The 23,658-nt window shown below is 27.9% G+C and overlaps 1 protein-coding gene across 4 annotated transcripts; it reads right to left on the reverse strand.

The window, feature by feature from the left end:
* Nucleotides 1-7,995: 7,995 nt before the first annotated feature.
* LOC103570551 (radial spoke head protein 3 homolog) lies at nt 7,996-22,242 on the reverse strand. 4 transcript variants are annotated; one of them, XM_053737274.1, is made up of 8 exons: nt 21,971-22,242; nt 20,346-21,633; nt 17,868-17,949; nt 17,590-17,763; nt 17,362-17,490; nt 12,448-12,651; nt 12,113-12,362; nt 7,996-8,748 (listed from the first exon to the last, which is right to left on the reverse strand). In XM_053737274.1, the coding sequence occupies exons 2-8, from the start codon at nt 21,296-21,298 to the stop codon at nt 8,558-8,560; spliced, it is 1,983 nt and encodes a 660-aa protein (XP_053593249.1). In that variant the 5' UTR covers nt 21,299-21,633; nt 21,971-22,242; the 3' UTR covers nt 7,996-8,557. The 4 variants fall into 4 exon arrangements, with proteins under 4 accessions (XP_053593249.1, XP_053593248.1, XP_053593250.1 ...); XM_053737273.1 differs by having other exon boundaries at nt 21,967-22,242; XM_053737275.1 differs by having other exon boundaries at nt 17,401-17,490; nt 20,346-22,242.
* Nucleotides 22,243-23,658: the final 1,416 nt, after the last annotated feature.

The raw sequence follows: 23,658 nt of genomic DNA on the forward strand, positions 1-23,658 counted from the left end.
GAATCCTGACGGTCACGATCGAGGCTTGAAGCGCCAGTCATCGGCGTCAGTTTCTAACCTCATTTGTTGTTTATTGAAAAATATTTATTGTTGTTTATCATTTATAATTATATAAACATGGATGATTGGGTGAAAAATAAATTAATTGAATGGAATATTGAAAAATTGGTGGGTGTATTTGTAGGTAAGTTAAATTAATTTATATTTTGCACATGCATGTATTTATATTTGTAAATTGAAGAATCTTTTATCACTTGGTATTAATTTTTTTCGTTATTTTTGAGTATTATGTTTATAACAATAACAAAAATAGTAATAATAATAATAATAATTGTTATTATTATTTTTATCATTATCATCTAATAAATTTAAATATCATATTCTATAATTATTAATACTTAATTTTTGGAGAATTAATAAAATAATAAAATCGTGCTTTTCTTGGTTCCACATTTTCCTTAGACAATATTGTATATTGTTAAATGAAAAGTACTCATTAATAATTTTTTTGCATAACATTGTAACAAGATGTTTATTTGCTGTGACAGGTAGAGGTTAGGTCTTCTGTTTTGATTCATGAGACACGAAATATAATTTATCTAAAAAACTTTACAACAATTTTCGTACTAACTAAACATTGTAACTGGATAAAATATTTAAAACATGGCTTGATAACATAATTCATTATTTAAAACATAAATAATAAATTATGCAAAGTCAGTTTCTCCGATACTGCTAGGTGTACGATTCAATAGATCGCTAAATTAGCGAAACTGGATAGTGACCATAGCGATTCACGTTTACGATTCGTAGATCGTGCTAGGAGCGACACCATTTCAGGATCCGGTGTTCCGTAAAGTGTGTATAGTGACAGTAGCGATACTGGATCGTGCGGCGTAGAAAACTTTTTTTTCAGTGCATACAAAAGTATTTTCGAGCTCGAAGAGAAAATGTATCTACAACAATTTTCTGAGCTCAAGGAGCTCGAAATAGGCGGGAAGTTTTGGGGCTGGCCCGCAGGGTCAACCGACAGACCGATTTTTTTTGTATCTCAGACCCCTTTCCCCCCTTAATTCGGGAAGGATTATTAAAAGATATATTACACTACACGCGCGTATAAGTGCACACATCAGATACTTCTGAGACCAAGTTCTCATAACCAGTAACTTATAATTAGTTAATCACTTAATAAATAAACCGAAGAATATTAATTGACATAAAAGATGTACGCTATATTGATGTCAATATTTTACTATAACTTATTCTAGTCGCGCTATTCTTTTCAGTGAGAAAATAAATTTTATTGATGATTATTAATAAATCGATTTTTTAATTAAGACTATATGATTCTCATAAAAATATTTTTTTTTTGGAGTTAAAAATTATACTTGCATAATTATTACTAAAAGCAAGACTAATTTCATTGTGATGGTTACCCTTACATTGCAGTTGTGTACAATTGTACAGCATTACAGATGGTATTGTATATAAATGAACAGCGTATATAGAAAAACACGTACGTACGTATGAAAAGACTAAGTTACAGTCTTATAGGGTTTTGGTTTTAGCTTTTTCGGGGTGATGTGTAGGCTATAAAAATAATTCGTCGCGGTTTTGCAAGTGTCAAAAGTTTTCATCTAATGGCTATACATATACATGCATTCACCTCATACATTATTAATTTATATACAATGCATATCTACATATATACTCATTTACTTCTATGGTAAAATGTCATTCGTTGATTATTATTATAGTATTTTTACTCTCATCTACTTCTGAGTCACAAAATCAATAAGTCAATAACTCAATATTAGACATTTAATATTAAAGATATAAAATGAATCAAAGCAAATAAAATTAAGTAACAAGAAAATTTAATAAAATTTTTATTCTTTTTATTTGCGAAGATGTCCTTTAATTTAGATGTAAGGTGAAAAACCTAATACCCGATTAAGAACTAGTACCCGATCACTCCATGTATTTGTATATCTATATTTATAAATATAGATATACAAATATATATACAACATAGATATACAAATATGTGGAGTGATAGAGTAGTAGTTTCTTATCGGGTATTAGATCTTTCACCTTTATGTCCAATAATTTATTTTAAAAAATTACCCTAATTATGAAAAATTATTCAATCCATGCCAAGTGTATGTCTATATATTAGTGGATTCGAATTATTTTAAATCATTTCAAATAATTTTTCTTAATCAGGGTTGGCTTTTTTGCTTTTTTTTTTTTTTTTTCATTTTTAATTGAATTTATAAACAAAAAAAAAAAAATTAAATGTTTGTTACGATACAAATGTATGAAAAAATAAAATGCAATAACAAATCCACTTGACTTCATAAAACACCATAACAGAGTACATTGTGTGGTCACGTGGCCTAACATATTGTCGACATTTAGTGTGAATAAGATAGCTTGTAATATGACATGTGACTACAAACATATGACCGCCAAAATATTTTCCTCTATTATATGTTCATTTTACCTAGTGTTTAATAGAGTGAGGGTGGGATTTGATAGTATTTAACCATTAGAAAGTATTTACACAATTTTAAGTGAGTACTTTCTATGACCACCACATATGTTACGCATCTATTTTTTAAAATAATCATTTTATACACTATTTATTATAATTATAAATAATAATATAAAGTTTTTTATAATAACAATATTTTTGATTTAGTAATGTTATTTTGAAAAATAAAGTAAATAAATTATCAAGTATTTGATATTGTAAGTAAAAACACACGTGAAGCAGGTGATGTGGGTCACATGACAAAATAATATCATAGGCTCCAGTACCAATTGTGAACCAACCCCACCAAGTAACTATTCTAGTCTCTACTGGGCTTTTATCTCAAGCGTATCCCCATGCCCCTGTTAAAACACGTCTCACTTGGCACACAAGTATTGCACGCATGCATCATCGAGATGTTCAACCCCTGGCTAATTTAATCCAATACAATATGTCCCTCTTGGTTAGAGCCGTCTTTGGCTCTAGTTTGCTATATATATATATATATATATATATTCCCCTCTCATGAAATTGTTCGGCTGTAAGGGGCACATTAAAAAAGGGTAGGTGGCTTTTTTAAACTGTGCTAACTTAAATTCCCCGTGAAACCTCATCCTATTATGATTGATATAATCTTGATTACATTAGACAGGTTTGTCTTTGTGGTTATATGATTTTTTATTTTTAACCTTTTTTCATAAATGTATTATTGTTACTAATTATTGCTAATTACGACAGACAATCTGTAGCCTGTATTTTTCATGTTCACGACCGATTTTCACGTACGACTCGTACGGACAAATACTTAAGACTTGCTCGTGCATGTGAATAGTAATATACATAAATTCCTAACTATTGGCTTTCATTGGATGGCTCAGACCTTCCACACTTTGCTTTTGGAATATATAATAGATTAACTATATAGGGGTGGGGGGGGGGGGGGGGGGGCAAAAGAGGGTACTTAAAGAAATACTAAGTTTTCGAGGACTAAAATACGCTAAATCTGTTTGTTTTTAATGATATTCAAGGTAAATAGACAAAATTTTTAGCTGCCGTTAAAAAATAAAATTTTTATTTTTGGCGGGCAAAATGGGGTACCCTTTAAAAAAGTTGGAAAAAAAAATTTCTGAAAGTTGATCAAATTTCATTAAATTAAATTTTTTATATGTAATATACATAAAGAAAAATTACATTTCACATCATTAGTGGATACGAAGGCAGAAAAATTTTTTTTTGTGGGGCAGAGGCTCTCCTCCAAAAATTGATAAATTTTTTTTTTTTTAATTGTTTTCATCATTAAGAATGTATTTTTTTCTCTTGATTACTATTTTTGGTTTTATAATACTCAAAAAAAATTTTTTAGTTATAATAAATCGTTCCCCCTCAATTAGCTTAATTACTAATTGTTATTTAATAAAAAAAAAAAAACAATTCCATGTTTCTTATTTGTCATTATTTTGAACCCAAAAAACGTGCTTTTTGATTTTTTAGATTACAAATTATTTTGCATTATTTAAAAAATTTTATCAATTAAAAAATAAAATATTATTTTCGAATATTTTTAGTGGCCAAATTTGCCCCAACTATAGAAAATCAACCGAAAAATGGATGAACATATTAAATTTTTTTTTAATTTGACGATAAAAATATGAAAGAATCATTTTTTCAGAATTTCACGCCGGTCTATTTTGCCCTGGGTGTTATGGGTAGACCTAATGCGGAAATATATTGAATTTTTTTTTTATTTGACGATAAAAATTTGAAAGAATCATTTTTTCAAAATTTTCGGCTGGTCCATTTTGCCGCAGGTATCACGCGTAGGGCTAAAAATGCCCAAACATATCGGATTTATAGTAATTAAACGAAAAAAAAAATTTTATTTTATAAAATTTTGGGTGCCCCCCCGTTTTGCCTACCCTACCTCCTTTTGCCCCTCCCTCCCCTATATCAAAGGCTCTATGAGCTCTACTACCAGGCCCAGCCAGTCCTTAGGCTTGTAAATGTGTAAATACATTTAGAGATGTAAAGACTAGTAATTTTTATCACGGTTACTAAATTATAGCATAAAACTACTCGTTTATAAGGTACAAATTGTATATGTTGACCGCGATTGTCTCAATAAACGGGAAGGTAAAAAAAGTCCGCATGTGATCTTTGACACAAATTGCTGCGTTTTAGTTCTTCAGTATATGAATGAGATGAGATATTGTTGATTCATTAGACGTATTTGACATTTCTTGACCAACCCTGATGATGTTAGAGACGTACGTCTGTCAAAAGTGAAACGCGCGCGCACATGTGTGTGAGTGTTGCCGATAAAATCGGTGAATCGTGAAAATTAGTTAACTAAGTTATTATTATATTTTTTTATTTCATTGTGTTCCCGTAAAATTTATTAATTAAATAAATATAATTTATTTAATTATTGTTTTTTAATTCATCGTTTCTTATATTAATTTTTTATATTAAAAATCAATGAAAATAAAAAAAAATAGATAAAATGTTGATACTACCAATCGACTGGATTTGTCGCAAAAGGAATTGCTGTGGTATTGTTCATAATCCAGCATTAAAAAAACCTATCCTCATCTGTTAAGTGAATTAAACAATGTTGTAAAAGCTTAACGAACTTTAACTGCCAGTAAAATCCTGCTGCCATTAACTTTTATTAATTAATTTGTAATTACATTTTATACGACAGTTTCCTTCACGTCTTAATTAAATTTTTGGAGTAACAGATCATAGTATAGTAGTTTAGTATTTTAGAATTTATAAATCAAAACTAAAATATCCATTTAATATTTTCCAATAAAATATGAAAATTTAAATAATTATTAGATAGACAGCTAAATGTACAAGCACTATCACTATCATCGTTACTATTTGATCCATTCCTTTTTTGTTTCATTCCAGTCATATTTTTTACAAATTATTTAGTAAAAGTAATCCCCCAGTATGGTGACTTACAATCAATTCTATTTAAAGTAAAATGAAGGACAATATAGTGACTCTTTCAAGTGCTAGAAACTAACTGTATAATGATATTCCAAATATATATGAATTTACTAGTATACATTCAAATATTTTCATACTAACATACTCAGACAGTTTATATCTATAGAAATATAAATAATACTATTAAGTTTAAGTTTTATCTCTACTTTAAATTAAAGTATTTCAGAAAAGTCAATAGACCCGAATTAATTGTCGAATTATAGTCATGTGTAAACACTAAATCTTAATAAAACTACTTTACATATATTTATTACATTGTATTGGTTCCGGTCAAGACATTGCAAGATTTTCGATGGTCTTGGTCTTGGTCTTGGTCTCGATATTGCAATCTATAGTATCGTCTTGGTCTTGTCTTGATAAGTCGAGACGAGATCAATATAATCTTGATCTTGACTGCAGCCCTATAGAAAAAATAGTTTATTGAAATACAGATGTATGCTCTTTTATGCTGTCAAATTAAGACTAACTGACTCTAGTCGCGCTTCTATAAAACAAGAGAAGAAGGCATTTGTTTTCTAGATAATCAAATCTTTAAAAAGATCAGTTTCACTTTCGTTACAGTATACTTGCTATAAATTAATAAATACTGGCTGCCACCTTTATAACTGCTACAAATTTCCTGTAGCCAGGTGTAAACAGGTAAGATAAAATTACGTTATTTCCCTCATCTGTTAATTAAAAAATCGATCGCAAGAATAAACTATCCTGGAGAGAATGCAAAGGGGGGAGAAGGGAAAATATTAGCAATACTTTAAAGAATGCTCCAAGCTGTACGGAGATTTCAACTTTAGAAAGCTTCGACTTAAGCACGTTGGAGGTTCCTTAATGATGTCGAACTTGATCACGAGTCACGGAGTGAGTATACAGCCGAGCTCTATACTTATATAATATTGATCAATTCTGGAGCAAGTCTCGAGCAAGTCAAGGAGAATACAACGAAATATTATATCTATATATCCTGTGATTTTAAGATCTTAACTAAGATAGCTACTAGGTATACTTATGTAATTCACTAATTTATGAAAATGAAGAAAAAAAAATCATAGTTTACGCATATACTTTAGTTTTGTAGGATGATTCATCAAGTAAAGTCTCTAATGATATTCGACTTGTCAACCTGAGTATTAGAAATTTTATTATAGGTAGACTTAAATTTACAAGCTATTTTCTAACACGAGAAACTTAATGACAAAAAAGATTATGACTGATAAAAGGTGTGCAAAGCATGAATAAACTAATGAATAACGTTGTTACAATCCTAATGGCTTAAAGTGTGAGCATGGCGCTTGTAATATGCCTGTCAGTACTTGCTTACGTACTCTCTATTGAAACTCTAGTAAACATTAGTATACTCTTAAGACCTGTCGCCAGACGGGCAGCTGCTTCGTCTACGTCATTCATTGCTAGTAGTATCTTAGTAGTTATCTTAATGAAAAAGAAAAATCTGAAAAACGGTTGACCCTACGGGACAACTCCAAAACTTCCCGCTGTTTCCGAGCTCAGAGAAATCGAAAACATTATTACTTGTAAATTTTTGAGCTCTTCGAGCTCAAAAAACTATTAGACCGAAATAGTATACATTCACTGAAATAAAATAATTTTTGTTCGACGATATCTTTGAAACGAATCAACTGATTCGAGCTTACTTAGCGAGAATCGAAAGAGCTCATTAATATACTTAGAATTAATTACACTTTGAAGCGAATTGGGAAAGTGGTTTATGAATTAAACGAAAAAAGAATAGTTGGTTAATTCGTTCCCTAGGAAAACTCAAATTTCGAAAATCGGATCAAAATCAATTTCCCTTTTTTTTGAAAATTTTAAATTTTAATAGCGAGAAGTTAAAAAAAATTTTAATGTCTATGACTTAAGATGTAATAACAATTTATTTCTATTTAATAAATAAATTTTAATAATGTTTATTGTAATTTATTTAAAAAAATATAAAATTATAAAAAATTTTTATTGTAATTTATTTATAGAAATAATTTATTTAAATATTTATGGATTTTTTAATGACTCTTTCATAAAAATAATTGAGTCTTAACAACTTGCCGGAAAGAGAAGAAATAATATTAAAAAAATATACCATGAAAATAGGGTAAAATTTTCAGCTGCGCCGTAATATTTTAAATCTCATAATTTTCTCATTAACATGTTTGTGCTTTTTTTTATCAGATTTTTTTTTAAAACTTGTTATTAAGTGAAAATTTTTATCAGTATTTCAACAAAGTAGTATACACGTCATATACTGAATCATCTAATTTTCTAGTACTTATATAGTAAATATACGTAACAAAAAAACTTTAAAACGTCTACAATTTTTATTTTTTTATTATTTCATCATTTCTTATATTATATATTTTATATTAACATTCATTTATTATTAAATATGTATATATATTTTTCATAAATAAAATTAAAAATGTAAACGTATTTTTTTTTCTTCATATATTGAGATTTATAAAAACACATTCTGATCACTATTTCAATTTTGTTTATTCAGAAATAATGCACAGAATTGAAGATTAATTTTTTTTAAGTGTTAAGTATATGGTCTTGACGAAGAGAAATCAATAATTGATTTTTAATAGCTGTGGGCTTGTGACCAGGGATGTTTGTTCATCGGATATAGCACATTGGAGGTTCCTCGGTGGTGTCGAGCTTGATCACGAGAGTCATGGGGTGGGGACAGTCGAGCTGATGGATTTGTTTCGCAGCTGTGTACACCGGCTCTAATGTAGTATAAAAGGTGGACATATATGATGGTATATATACAGTATAGCAACCATGCAGGGGATGAAATCCTAGCTATAATACACGCTGCGTAGCTGCTGGTTCAAGTGGTCTTTCTCTCTCATTTATTGAAAAAAAGATAAATAAATAAATAAATAAAATGAATTAAAAAGAAAAGACTAACATTTGATGTAGAAAGTGGCTTTGCATTAAACGATCGGCTAGACGAGGATTAAGTACGACAACTCAATTAATCATTATATTTGTATTTTAATCGCTTAACATTGATTCATGAGTGGTAAAATTATTAGATTCATCTTTAGCTTTATCAACATCTTCATTTTCTCCATTTTCACTCTCTTTTTTTGGAGTTGTTAATGATCTAGTGCTATCTGTATCATACTCTTCTGCTTTTTTACTATACATTTCAGCTCGATTTTCCAAAATTTCTTTTATGATATCTGTAAAAATAAAAAAAATATTATTTATTTTAAATGGAAGAAAATAAATTCTTAACTTCCCGCTTCGAGAATTGAAAATTTTAGAAAAATGAGAAATTATTGGTTTCGGTCCGATTTTCGAAAATCACATGTTGACGGTTTGACGTCTGAAGAAGCTATTCTGACCATTTTCAGATGAATGTCCGGACGCGTGTATGTGTGTAGGTTTTTTTATCCTACACGGAGAAAATTAAATAGAAATTACTATTTAGTTATGGTAAAATTTTCTACCATCAATCCGATAGTAGTGAATACTATTTAGATGATTGTATGATCATCTAGATTGTAACATTCACCAAATTTATAATAATTGTTACAATCCTGTATGTTAACTAGAGTTAATTATTATTGTTATTCTAAACAGTTTTATTTATAATTCAAATGGTAACAGTTACCATCAGAAATTATAATAGTTACCATCTAAGGTAAGTAGAATAACAATTAATTCAATTATAATGAAACCGTCAGACGAACCATCATCTTCCAAGGTTAAAAAAATACTGCATTTTAATAATGACCAAATTTTATTCATTACTCAGTACTTGGATGATTCTTATTTTAATGATCATTCAAAGTTATTGACAGAAGCTCTCTCGTTTGGAAATTTTTATTTTACGCTGGATCCGGTGTTCCGTAAAGTGTGTATAGTGACAGTAGCGATACTGGATCGTGCGGCGTAGAAAACTTTTTTTTCAGTGTATATGATCAGATCTGATTATATATGAGTCTATACATAATTAGATCTGATCATATATGGGTTTACATATAATTAGATCTGATCAGACATGGCTGATATAAACTTATATGTTGTTATAGATGTCTACGTATGATTAAATCTGATTAGATTTTATTGATATGAAATCTATAAATATTTAATTATGCATATAGTTTTAATAAATATATTAAATAATATGACAATTTTTTAATATCAATGTTATAAAATTTTTATTTTGTCAACTATCAATCAAACTTGAATCCCCAATACTTAAAAAATATTTAAAGGTTTCGGCAGCAATTAAAAAGTATAAATCGATATCGATTTATATACAAATATTTATAAGTTTATAGATAAATAGATTTGATTATGTGTATCTAATGAATTCTCTTGTAATTTATGTACAAAACTAAATTTATCATTACCCATACAAAGTCGCCGTTAATGGAAAAAATGCCGTAGATCGGCCGATGTCTGACTGCCGTCACTCGGCCAAGCATTGGCAATTAGTAATGGCCCAAGCATGGTTAATTACTAGCAGCCGTTTAATATTTTAAACGACGTTGCCGATGGCTGGCCAATGAATGGCTACTTATGACTGGCCGATTATCGTTTTGCAACGTTGGGATACTGTTAGTGAATCAGTGGTCCATGACTTTGTCAAATAAAAAAATCTACTAATCAATTATTAATTATACAAATAACTTATTATTATAGTTTCCTTTAATTAATAATTATTATTTTTTTGGATTTGAACTAATTTTTAATCAATGATATATTTTAATTTTCCGATTAAAGTTATTTACCACTAACAATTAAAATATTCTTTAGTTCGTTATTATTTGCAACCAACAACCGCACTTTTATAACTTTATTTATAATAATTAATTTAATAAAAAAATAATACATACATTTTTATAATAAATGTGATTTTTAATAATAGTGGTAGAGCAAGATATTTCAAATGGGTTCTTGATAAATAATCAACTTAATTTAATAAGTTTTATTTTAAAAAATTATGTAATTATAATAAAATTGTACGAAATTCTTATTTTTATTTTTCTAACTAATCGAAAATATTAATTAAATTGCTCTTTATATTTTATAAAATCGAGTGGTTGTAGTAGAATGAATATGTAGATCATTCAAAAATATTAGTTCAACATTAGAAGTTTCGTCCAGCAGCCATCGTTCGGATCCAGTAATCAGAAGGACGACAGTTCGCGCTCAGAACGCAGCAGAATTTTCACCAAATTTTTTTCACATCATTTACCCTACTTAAATAGTTTAAACGTTAATGATCATGAATTCTATTAGGTTAATACAAAAAAAATTATTTTTTAATTAAATTCATTTACATGCTTGGCTGATTGCCGGCTGCCATTAATCGGCCGATAGTCGAGCGCCATTAATGGGCCGGGGTTATCATTTGTATATTCAGCCGTTCATGGGCTATTAAAAATTGTCAATGACCAGCCGTTAATCATCATACTTCACCCGGCGATGGGCTATCCATGGCCGGTTTCCAAACTTTGTATGGGTAGGTGCATTGTTTACGTAGAATTTATCGACTTGATTATTCGATTCAAGTAATGCCATCAACTTTCCTTGATTATAAGTGTATAACAGACTAGAGATTCAGACTACAATCCATCGATAACCAAAGTTAAGCAGCATCGACGTGGGACATTAATTGGACGGGTGAACTCGTAGTAAAATAGTAGTCACCGGATAATATTTTTTTTTTTATTGATGAAGGCAATAAATCTTAATTAAATTACTTAATTAATAATTGACAGATATTCTAAATAAGATTTAAAAAATGACTATATTCGCTCATGCATGATTATATCTAATCATATCTGATTATATATAATTAGACCTGGCCAATTTTTGGATCCAATCATGTATATATGATTATGCATAGTTATATATGATTAGACAAAAAATTTTTTCATCGGGTAGCTCTTTCGATTATCGCAAAGCACGTGCAAGCCAGTTGATTTATTGACAAAAGTTACTTTTTTTTTAATGAATTGTGTATATATTAAGTCCAGCCATGTTTTGAATTCAAAAAGTTTACCAATAATAACGTTTTCAAGCTTTCGTAGCTCGATAACAGAGGGAAGTTTTGGGGTTGACTCACAGGGTCAACCGTTTTTCAGATTCTTTTTTTTTTATGGTCACTGGAGTAAACAACACAGAAATAATAATAATAATAATTATTATTATTATCATTTTAGAGATCAAATACGTGGCGACATGTCTACACCAGGTATAAGTATCGTTTTGAAACTTAACAATTGAATACAATTGCATTTACTATTTCTTGAAAGCCGAAGGCGACAGTACAAGTTCAAGTAGTATATAAGTAAATTTTAAATTTTAGGTCCCCAAAATAATTTAAGTTTTAAGATTTAAGGTTTAGGTCTGGAGACTTATTGTTTTGCTCGTCTAGACCATTGGAACAGTATTTACTTAAAGATTTATGATATATGTAGAAACTTTAACACCTTTTCATTTAAGCTTTAAGATAAGTATATTATACGGTCCATACTGATTATTGTAAAACTTAAATTTTTTTAAATAAATAATGACATTTTAAATTACCTTCAAGTAATTTTCTACTATCCACCATAGTATTCATTTCTTTTTTCACTTCATTTACAATCCAAGGCATGAAACCTTCTTCTGTATCCTCTTTTATTTCGTCCAATAAATACCCAGACATTTTTAATCTATCCAATACAGTTGGTAAAAGTTCAGCGACATAACCAGTCAACAAAACTGCTGCTGCAACACGTTCTTCTGTTTCTTTTTGTATTTTTAACGCTTCTTCATGTTGGTTAAGTCGTCGTTCCTTACACGAAAAAAAAATAAAAAATAGATAAATATATATTTAATAATTTAAATTAACAATAATAATATTATTAATAGTATGATACTTTTTCTTCTCTAAGTCTTCGTTCCTGCTCTTCTAATCGTAATTTTTCAACTTTTTCAGTAACTCGTAATTCGCGGAATCTTCTTTGTTGCTCTTTAAGAGCAGCAAGTTCCTCTTCTTCTAGTACTTCAATTAAGGCCTGTTCTATCGTCTTTCCTACCAGTACTTCGAGGATAGGTTGAACTTCCGTATCGAAGTCAAAGAGCTGAAATATATTATTTCATAATTATATCATTTTTTTTTAAGCTGCATAAAACATATCTATTAGAGTGGTAGTTAAAAATTAAATTTTCTCAGGCGCCCCATAAAAAGCTTCTATTCAGTGAAAAAATACGTGGGGAATTTGATTTTTTCTTTTTAAGTAAAAAGAATACGTGCCTCAGGACGATCAAAGTTCATTTTTCGATACGATCGCGGTTTTTTTATATATCTTATGAAATATGTAGATTAAAGGAAAAAGTCATAGAAACAATTTTGTATGATATTAAATTTTTGATAAAAAAGTTCATGGTCATTTTTTTTATAAAATGTGTATTTATGAAGACATTTTTAAAAAAACTTTTTTTAGATCGTACGAATTGAGCACTGAAAAAAATACTGTTTTCAAGCATCTGCGTGTTTGAATCCTCCCGAGTAAATATTTGTTTAATCATAGTAAAAATATACTCCAACCAAGTAATATTTTCTTGATTTAAGAATTTTTATACTTATTTTGAAAAAATATTCTTGGTTGGAGTACATTATTACTAAGATTAAACAAATAATTTTCTCGGGAGGATTCAAGCACGCAGATACTTGAAAACAGTATTTTTTTTTTTAGTGCGCGTTTTAAGAATTACAAATGTTAAAAATAACGTTTTTCTAAGTATACAGAAACTATAACAAACATTAATGATTGATATGTTACGAGTTACGAAGTTGTCTATATTTAAGAAAAAAACGGTATCTTTAACATTCGTAATCCTTAAAGGCACCCGGTGGTTTAGAAATTTCGAAAAAAAATTTTTGTTTTTTTTTTTTTCATATTTCGAAAGTATAGTATTTCAAAAATATACTGTTAAAATATGGTGATGATATTCCCAGTATTTCATGTTCTACACGGAGAGAAATTTTTCACGGATACTACTATGCTGTATGGTCGTTTGGACCATACTGTATGGTAGCAAAGATTTTTTCATTGGCTTAAAAATTGTAAGTATAGATGATTTGACCATCACGGGAATGATAACATTCACGATAGTCATTGCGGATGAGCCTATGGCAGGATGGGCGTCAAGCCCATACTGCTTGGCGGTATCCACAATGCTTCTGGTAGATAACACTATTCAATATTATGAAATTACTTATGCTAATATTGTAGTATTACCAAAGTTCATTTGATTCAAAAAATAGGTTATATCCCCCATGAAAAAAAATTTATAAAAAAAATATACTTTTCATGCAAAAAAAATGTGTTAAAAATATATAAACATATAAAAAATATATTTTAAATAGATAACCTTTGGTCGATTTTCATATATTTTTTAAATATTTTAAATATGTTAAAAATTTATCTTAGAATATATTAAAAATACATAAATAAAAATATAAAAAAATTATGTATAATATTAATAAATATTAAAAAAATAAATTAACAATATATTTGAAATATAAAAAAATAAAATTATGGAAATGTTAAAAATATATATAAAAATTATATTTTTATTGTAACCAACAAACTAGGAAAAAAAAATATATAAAATTTATATAAAAAAATCTATTTTGATACATGTTTTTTATATTTTCATAACTATAACTTTTATGTGCTTTAAGATATATTTTTAATATATTTAAAATATATACGAAAATCGGCCAAAAGTTAGCTATTTAAAATATATTTTCATACATATTTGTATATTTTTTATGTATTTTTAATACATTTTTTTATATGAAAAATATATTTTTTTTATATTTTAACATATATTATTTTTTATAAATTTTTGGTTTATGAATGAATGGTTTAAAAAAACACAACTAACAATTCACATATATTTTAAATAACAATTATTTCCTAACATACACAATGATACATTTACACTTGTTTACATAAATAAATTTTCATCTATTTATCGACGGAGAATTGCCGCTACATCTAAGCGGTATGGGTAGTAATCCGATAGTGTATTGACTACCGCACAAAGATCTATTGCGGAATGCCCTAGTGGCATTGCCGTTTCTTCAATGTAGTATGGGTCTCAAGCCCATACTTGTCTGGTCAATTCTGCTATTCGCTATGAGTGTGACTGCAGCGCCAGACAAAATATGAACTACGGGAGGCTGTCAGAGTATGTTTTTATACGTATGTCAATAGCAAGAAACATAAAAATAAATAAATATTATAAATAATAGTAAAAAAAAAAGTTGTAAAAAATATGTGACAGTTTTATAGTAATTGCAGTTTTGTTTTTTAGCTAAACGAACCAACAATAAGTAAGTATAATGATAAAAAATAAAAAAGATTGCAGTAAGCATTTAGGTTAAGTTGTTTGAAATTCATATCAAAGTCAAAATATGATACTAAGAAAAAAATCAAAATGAAAAATAAATAATTAAATAATAACAAAATAAATACTTTCATGTGTGCTTGCTTACAATTTCAGTAATCATAGCCTCCCGTAACTCCGAAAGTAACCACTGCAAACGCTTTAGTCAATTTGATTTCCCCTACCATGGCTTCACTCAGAGCGAATACAGACATGTAAGCTACGTAAAATTTTCTGTACTATACAGTATGGTGAATAACGCCATACTTATGGTACTTGCTGCAATACTGTAATAAGAGTATGGCGATAAGTACCATACATTTCTCTCCGTGTAAAAGCTATTTAGCAGGCCGGCCGAGTGAGTAATTTTTATTCTAATGTTCGGCAGAAAACACCTGCTTCGAATTCTATACCTACACGGAAATAACTTTCGTATGAATATTGCCATGTTATTTATTCTAAAAATTACTCTATATCGAGTAATCTTGGGCCATTACGACTTTTTACTTTTGAATTACGATATTTTACTCATACTTACGAGTAAAAATTACACCTAGCGGCTGTCTAAATAAATTCTCTCTAGTTCAATTTTTACTCGTCGGTTATGATTAAAAGGTGATGATTCAATTTATAAAATTTATATTGAATTACAATAAAAATTACAATAAATAGGCTGAAATTTTTATAAAAAATTTAAAAACCATCTAATTGCCTTAGAATATGAATTAATATAAATATTTTGAAAAAGAATAAAAAAAAATTACTCGTATTGTATTGGTAAGAAAAGATACAAATTTTTTTTTTTAATTTTAAAATGAATATCAAGTTATAGAGAGATACAGAGATCGTTTTTTTTCCAAGTCTACGTTTGTGTGCGTAACATGTCAGTTGTCGCGAGCAAAATAAGACATTTAATCGAATCCGATATTAACCGAAGATTAACGGAGACTACTGAAATATTACTCTGCAGTTTAGAGTAAAAATTACTTCCATATAGACAAGAAAATTTATTTGTGTTAGAAGCAGTTTTTCATCAAAAAAATAATGGGTTTAAAAGAATGATATATTGGGGAGTAAAAATTAATCGCATGGAGTAAAAGTTGATGAGATATTCACAATAATCGATTAAATATAAGACTTTTAAAAAATTACTCAATAGTAGAGTAAAACATAGTCTATCGATGTTAATATTTAAACAAAAAATTTAAATTTTAAACAAAAAATACCAATTTTTTGCAACGGCTCAGGATTACTCGAAATTACAGAGTAATTTTTATCAAAATATACTTTCCGTGTAGTTATAATAATGATAAACAAGTCAACATATAATGAAAAACAAGAAAAACCGAAGAAATGCACAAGAAAAAAATATGGTGCTGGAATAGCTGATTAATCGTAAGTATATGTTCAAATCTATAGTCAAGAAAACTATTCTTCAGAATTTCTTTGACTAAAATTTTAAACGCGTTTATCTCGAAACTACTTTTTTCTGCCTTACGTAGGGAAAAAAAAATACGGTCGATTGCTTTCAAATTTAAATATGTTATTTAATACACTAACAGCTATCGCTGGAACTAGAATAAAATTTTTGCGTTGAATATTTCTATTTTTTAACATGCAAAATGTTAAGAAAAAAAATGCAATTTTTGGACTACAAATTTCAACAAAGTGCAACTTCTTCAAAAAAATTTTTTTTTTTTTATTCTAGTTCCTGCGATAGGTATATTTATACTGATTGAAAATCCATTAAATTTTTTTGTTTCAGACCCATAGAAGAGCTGAATTGTTCTACGCCGCCCGGGTCCCTTTTTTTAAAGGAGCTGGCGTCAACGCCATCTTTTAAATATTAAAAATAATTTTTTTTCTTAGCTGTAAGGATTTTTGTATATTTTAATAACAATAAAATAATCCCTCAAAATTTCAAAAGGTTTGATTTTTATTAAGATATAAAAAAAAATTTTTTTTAAAATCATGAAATTTTCAACCTCTAGATCACCGGGTCCCCTTAAAATGTTCAATTGATATGATCTAGAAAAGTTTTTTTTAAATATCTTCATAAATACACATTTTATAAAAAAAAATGAACATGACCTTTTTTTGTCGAGAATTTAATTTCCTACAAAATTGTTCCTATGATTTTTTCCTTTAACTTGCATATTTCATGAAATATTAAAAAAAAGACCGCGATTATAGCGAAAAATGAACTTTGATCGTCTTAAGTCACGTATTCTTTTTAATTAAATTTCCAACTTATTTGTTCACTAAAAAGAAGCTTTTTATACAGGACATCCGAGAAAATTTAATTTTTAAGGACAACCCTAATACATATATATATATATATATATATATATATATATATATATATATATATATATATATATATATATATTTACATCACCAGGTCCTATTTGAGTTTCAGCATCCACACCTACTTTTCCAGGACAAAAAGAAGGTGTTGGTGGTCTGTCCAAAAAATAATCTGTTTGTGTTGCAGCTTCAGATTCCTGTGGCTTCTCAAGCAACTGAAATAATAAACAATATATTACAATGAGAGTTGATTCAATAAAAATTATATAATTTTACAACTTATTTCTGCAATAAAAAATTTTTCAAATAATTACTTCTTCAAGATATAATTCTGTTTGCACAGGTTCGTGTTTTCTTCCTGGAATTGGAGGAGGTGTAGACATTTTCATCATCATTGATCTTGTTGCTTGAATTTGTGCTTTTTTTTTTGACAATTGTTTTCTGCGCGCTTCTGCTTGTCTCGCTGCTTGTGATTGTTCATAGTCAGCCTAAAAATAATACATAGATGTGGAATTTCAGACCACTGAAAAGGTCATGCATTGTAAATATGTATATATATGGGATATATAAATCAAAGTTATTATTAACTCACAAGATTTGAGGCTGAAGCAAGTGTGCTACCACGAACAACACGTCTATCAAACATAATATTTGCAAAGGGAAGTGATTGATCACTGTAATGCAGAAAATTATATTTATTCAGATAAGGATGTATGAGAGATATCAATCTTAATAGGAATAGTATATAAAAAATAATAATAATAGTAGTAATAAAATTATATCTATAAACTAGAGAATTTTCATTATGTGATTTATTCACTTGAGCACATATGTGTGTCTAGTTTTATTCTTATATGTACATATATATATATATATATATATAATTAATACAAAACGCAACGAATATGTATAATTCTTCGGTACAGGCATCGACAAACTTTCCGGTCTCACGCGACTACTGCAGGGGAATTTCAAACGTGAATTGATTTAAACTTAATTACTAAAATTATATGATGTGTTGAGTAATATTACATTTCTCTGCATCATTATTTCAAAAGTTTTTTTTTATTGAAATTTTGAGTTATTTAATTTTTATTGCAGGTTTTTGAAAAGACTGGCGACACCTCTCGAGAAAAGAATAAAAAAAAGCTGTTTACTTTGAATTACTGAAAAAATAATAAATAATTTAAACGACAAGGGATTAATGATACTACAGGATAAAATAAAAAAATAACACACTCGATTTTTATTACTTTAATGTTACCCATCATTATTTAATATCACGTGCATTGTGTTTTTTAATGGCTCCAGCTTTTTGGGTAACGTTTGTGGCGTCCATGGAAGATCACTGTAAGAATAATTTTTCCAACCTTTCACTTTTTTATTTTATACTTTTAAAAAAAACAAATTTTTTAGAAGTAATAATTAAGTTTTCTTTCGGTATACAAACTTTTAAATAAATCCTTCTTTCAAATTCAGTTAAATAAAATTTTTTCACTGTTTTTTTCAAAAATTTATCCAATATGGCACGCAGAAAAAAAAAACACTTTAGAAATTATTGTTCAAAATAATAATAAAGTGCTAAATAGTTCAAACTTCTAGTTATATAATTTAAGGGGGAAAAGAGGTCTGAGATACGAAAAAAAGGGCATATTTTTGTGATTTATTTTTTTCAGAGTACGGCTGCACAATTTCAAAACATAGTAACTGACAAAAATAATTTTTTTTTAATACGTATTGAATCATGTCCAGAAGACTCTACTAGAACTAAAAACACTAAAAAATCGATTTTGAAAAATTTGTCCCTTACTGTGTTTTGAAATTGGACAGCCGCAGTACCTTCGTTATTAAAATTCTTAAAATTTGTGACACTATTGAGCATCATTTCAAAAATATTAAAAAATAAGACAGTGGTAGTGGGGAGAACCGAGTCAACTCAAAAAAAAAGTCTCTATGTGGTAGGCGATAACTCATAACTGCTTCAACTGAAATCAAAAAACCTAAAAGAAAAAACTCTGATTTTTGCCAATAACTGTTGCTTTTGTTTAATTAAAAAATAAGTAATTATTGAAAAAAAAAATCCTTTGTTCAGATCTAAGATAAACTTATGTACTAAAGAAATCTTTTTGGTTTTTTGATTTGAGATGAGGCAGTCATGAGTTATGCTGCCTACGGCATGGAGACTTTTTTTTTTAAGTTACTCGGTTCTCCTCACTATCACTGGCTTATTGTTTTTCAATATTTTTTTATCAAAGTTTAGCAGAATATTCTTGGAATGATGCTTAATAATGTCTCAAATTTTAAGAATATTAATAAAGAAGTTACTCTGAAATAGAAAAAATCACAAAAATACGCTTTTTTTTTTTAATCTCAGACCCTTTTTCCCCCTTAAAGACTAGAAAAATTTTACTGTTAATTATAAATAATAATGACAGAATCACTTTTTAAAATCGTATTCTTTATTGATTATTTTGTCATGCTTTAATTATTATAGATCATTTTTTTCGATGATACAAATAAATTATTAATAAAGTCGAGCAAAATAAGGACACCAGAAAAAAATGAACTTTTTTGATAGTAAATATTTTTTCTAACACATATATCTAAAGAAAATAAGTGAAATTTTTGGGTATCCCATTTTCCGAACAGAAAATTTTCAATTTAAAAATGAAATTTATAAACTTATAAATTCGTCGAAAATATCAACATTTACCTGTGAAATTATTAAAACAAAATAAAATTATCTCAATTTGGACCATTAAAATTTGGAAACATCCTTTTTTATCCTATTGCTATAACATGCTTCAAATTTGAATCTAATTACATTGATCACATATTTTAGATGAAATACGAGAGTAAATTTAATACAGTGGTTTTACAATACCAAAATTATTATCTTCTTAAGTTTAAATTCCCTAAAATAAACTCACACAGTAGATACCACTATAAAATTTTCTTTATTTATTTTTTAAAAATAAAGACTGTGACTTGTAAAATAAATAATGTTTCACAACTTATTAACATTTTGTAGTAACCGAATAAATTTATCTAAAAATATATTTAAACTTACGTTTCATTAAATTTGCTATTCGTAGCTTTCCGAGCATGTACTTCATTAGCCAAGGTCGAAGCAGTGACACCCGAAGAATTTATAACGTTAACGGGAAAGTCGACAGTAGCTTTAAGGGCCGCAGGACACCTAGCATTGTGACTACTGTGACGTACTTCCGGTCGTTTACCGCGGAAAATAAATGGCCGGAACCTGGAGCGTGGAAGACCTTCGTGTGTGTCATCCAGGTCGTGGCCAATCCAAGAGCCATTTGGTGACATCCCAAGTAGTGATGCTACTTCTGGTGGTGGCATCAAAAATTCTCCTGTTTTTACCGTTGTTATAAATGGTTTTTTTTGTGGTGACTGTTTATTATTATTATTATTATTATTATTATTATTATTATTATTATTATTATTATTATTATTATTATTATTATTATTTTTATTATTTTTATTACTACTTTTACTTGATGATACTTGTCTATCATTATTATCTTGCATTTTTTTTAATTTAGCCGTCAGTACTTCATTAAAATCTTCAGTTGATAAATTCATAGCCAATTTATTATTACCAATAAATAATGACGATGAATCATCATTTAATATTTTAATTTTATCATCACCTTTGGAAAGATGATCATGACTTTTGGTATGTTGTTTTTTTTTCAATGGATTAACTTGATTATTTTGAAGATTTGCAAGTACTAAATGATCATTTGATTTACTAATACGTTTACGTGATAAAAAATCATTATTTTCATTTTTAATTTTTGATAAATTATTTTTTTTATCATTACAATTATAATCTTCATTATTATAATTATCATTATCATCACTACTATTAAAATTATTAATATGAAGAATAGGTAGTGTACTATCCAAATGATCACGTTGTATTATTGTAAATGCTGGTGATTTATAATTATTATAATCAAAAGAAGACGGTGGAAGACTTGATAATCCAGCCGGCATGATTTATTATTATTTTATTTATTTACTTAAATTTTGGTGTTTAATTTAAAAAATATGATTTATATAAAATATGTAGGTCGCTTAATATGCTGACATTATAATTTCTGATGATATCATTCGCTAATTATTTTATTTTTATATTCCAAGAAGTTTATAAGTGCGTTTAAAAAAGTCACGCGGCACTTGATAACAAATCACTCAATCACGAAATAAGAATGTTATATTTTTTTTAGGGTCTATATATATATACTGAAACTATATTTTAGACCCACTCACAAAGAATAATAAATTATATTGGACAATATAGATTGGCAGCTTTCGTGTTAGCTAAGATACTTTGTGTATGCGTGGACGTAAGAAAAAAAAAATAAGTTTAGTATCGATTAGAATAAGTAAAAAAACAGAATAATTTAAATGAAGAAGCCAGTTTTTAATCAATTCTCTTATAACTCTATATAAATATATAATTTATATTTTCATCAACGTTTATTATTTTACTAAAAATAGATTTTAATTGATCATTATAATAAATAAAAAAACTTTGATCTTATAAGAAAAATATATAACCGATCAAAATAGTTTAAATCAAGGTTGACTTGACCGTCATGTGTCTATTAATATTTAGAGACAATTGTTTCTTAATCAATTGATCAGTTTTTATAAATTACCTACAGTCTTTTCTCAACTATTTGAATTATTAATGAAATCGTATCAAGACGGAAGAAATAGATTTTTAAGGTATATATTAATAGTTACAGTTACACGAGTACGAAAATATAATTTAACTTTAAATAGTATATAGTATTAAGAGGTAAAAAATAATATGATGAAGACTAGTGTTTATACTTTAGCCGCGTAACCGAAAAAAGCTCGGACTCGTCAAAGCTCGCGGCAACACTGATACTGAGGATTGGTATAAACTAGCATGCGGGCTAGAAATTTTATGTTCCTTCGACGACTAGCTGGACAACGGTCACTATGATATATATATATATATATATATATATATATATATATATATATATATATCAGTTCAATACAGACTACAGGTACCATATACCCCAACATTGTGAATATATTCTATGGACGAACTGACCACTCAATACCATTATATTTACTTGGTACTTGCGCATGCTTCTAACTGCTTGACCACTATAATACTTTTACTATACCTCATGTTCTAACTGTTTTAACCATACATACAATATATATATATATATATAAATTATACATGCATTTATGTGTATATAAGTACATATCATACATATGGATATATTCATCGTCTAATAGCCCTAGTCGGTGATCGCAAACCTGGTAAACGAATCCATCAAATAACCTAGGCTAAGTCCAAAGCCCTTGGTAACTATTCAAGGTGAAGGATTTTTCATGATAATATCCTTAATTGTTATTTTCTTTTTAGTATTTACTGTCTAAAAGTGAATTAGCGAAATTCACCAGCAAATAGTAATTACTTACTAATTTATTTATATATAAAAAAATGTAAATGTCTTTTTATTTAAATAGCTTTTAGATTTCCGTTGAACTCTTCAATAAAAAAAAAAAAAAAAAAAAAAAAAAAAAACTGATGGGATTATAAATGAACAGTATGAAATTATTGAAGATTATATCATCCATTTGTTCTTGATTTTTCTATCAGTACTTATATACATTTACACAAAAAAAAAATGATATGTATTATTTATAAATTTATAAAGCAGGATCTAATGCCTATGGAAGCTATCGATAAGATCGCCAGAGCGGTCATTCCCTCCAGTAGTCTTTATATGAACACGAACTCATAGTAGTCTTATTGTGTTTCTAGTATAAGCTTTTGTGATGTCGATGCCTGAATACTATTCATTGATTTCCTGTAACCCTTTTAAAAACAACCCTTACGCTTATGTTTTATTTATCCATTAATTGTACATATATTTTAATTAATAATAACGTCAATAATTATCAAGGTAAAGCTGAAGGTTGAATACTTAAATTATTATTAATTATTTACTCATCAGAGAAATTGGTTATTTAATTACTGTATATATTAATTCAAATAATTTCTTACATAGGCGGATTCCGGTACTTTTTCTTGGTATGAAAAACTGCACGTGGACTTTTTACAAATGTGTATGTATCTCTTGTTGATGAACTTACGGCGGGAATATTATAAAATTGTAATCCACGGCTACACATTACACATTCTTGGCACTTTTTTGAGATCATTTTTTTGTTCTATTAACTAATTAAACAATAAACCTTTACAAAATAAAATATAGTTTAAGTTAATATAAAAAATAAACTTTGTCAATATAAAATTTTAACAATACTCAAGTTAGCCGACGTCTAATAATTTTAGAATT

The sequence above is a fragment of the Microplitis demolitor genome, chromosome 3, assembly GCF_026212275.2.
Source record: "Microplitis demolitor isolate Queensland-Clemson2020A chromosome 3, iyMicDemo2.1a, whole genome shotgun sequence".
NCBI lineage: Eukaryota > Metazoa > Arthropoda > Insecta > Hymenoptera > Braconidae > Microplitis > Microplitis demolitor.

Bases quoted from the DNA above. Each gene is read 5' to 3' on its own strand.
- LOC103570551 (XM_053737274.1), bottom strand. From the start codon at position 21,298: ATGCCGGCTGGATTATCAAGTCTTCCACCGTCTTCTTTTGATTATAAT. The intron at 12,363-12,447 runs GTATCATACTAT...TTTTCGTGTAAG, and splicing joins GAAGACTTAGAGAAGAAAAA to GAACGACGACTTAACCAACA. The intron at 8,749-12,112 runs GTAATTTAAAAT...TTATTTTTACAG, and splicing joins TAGTAGAAAATTACTTGAAG to ATATCATAAAAGAAATTTTG.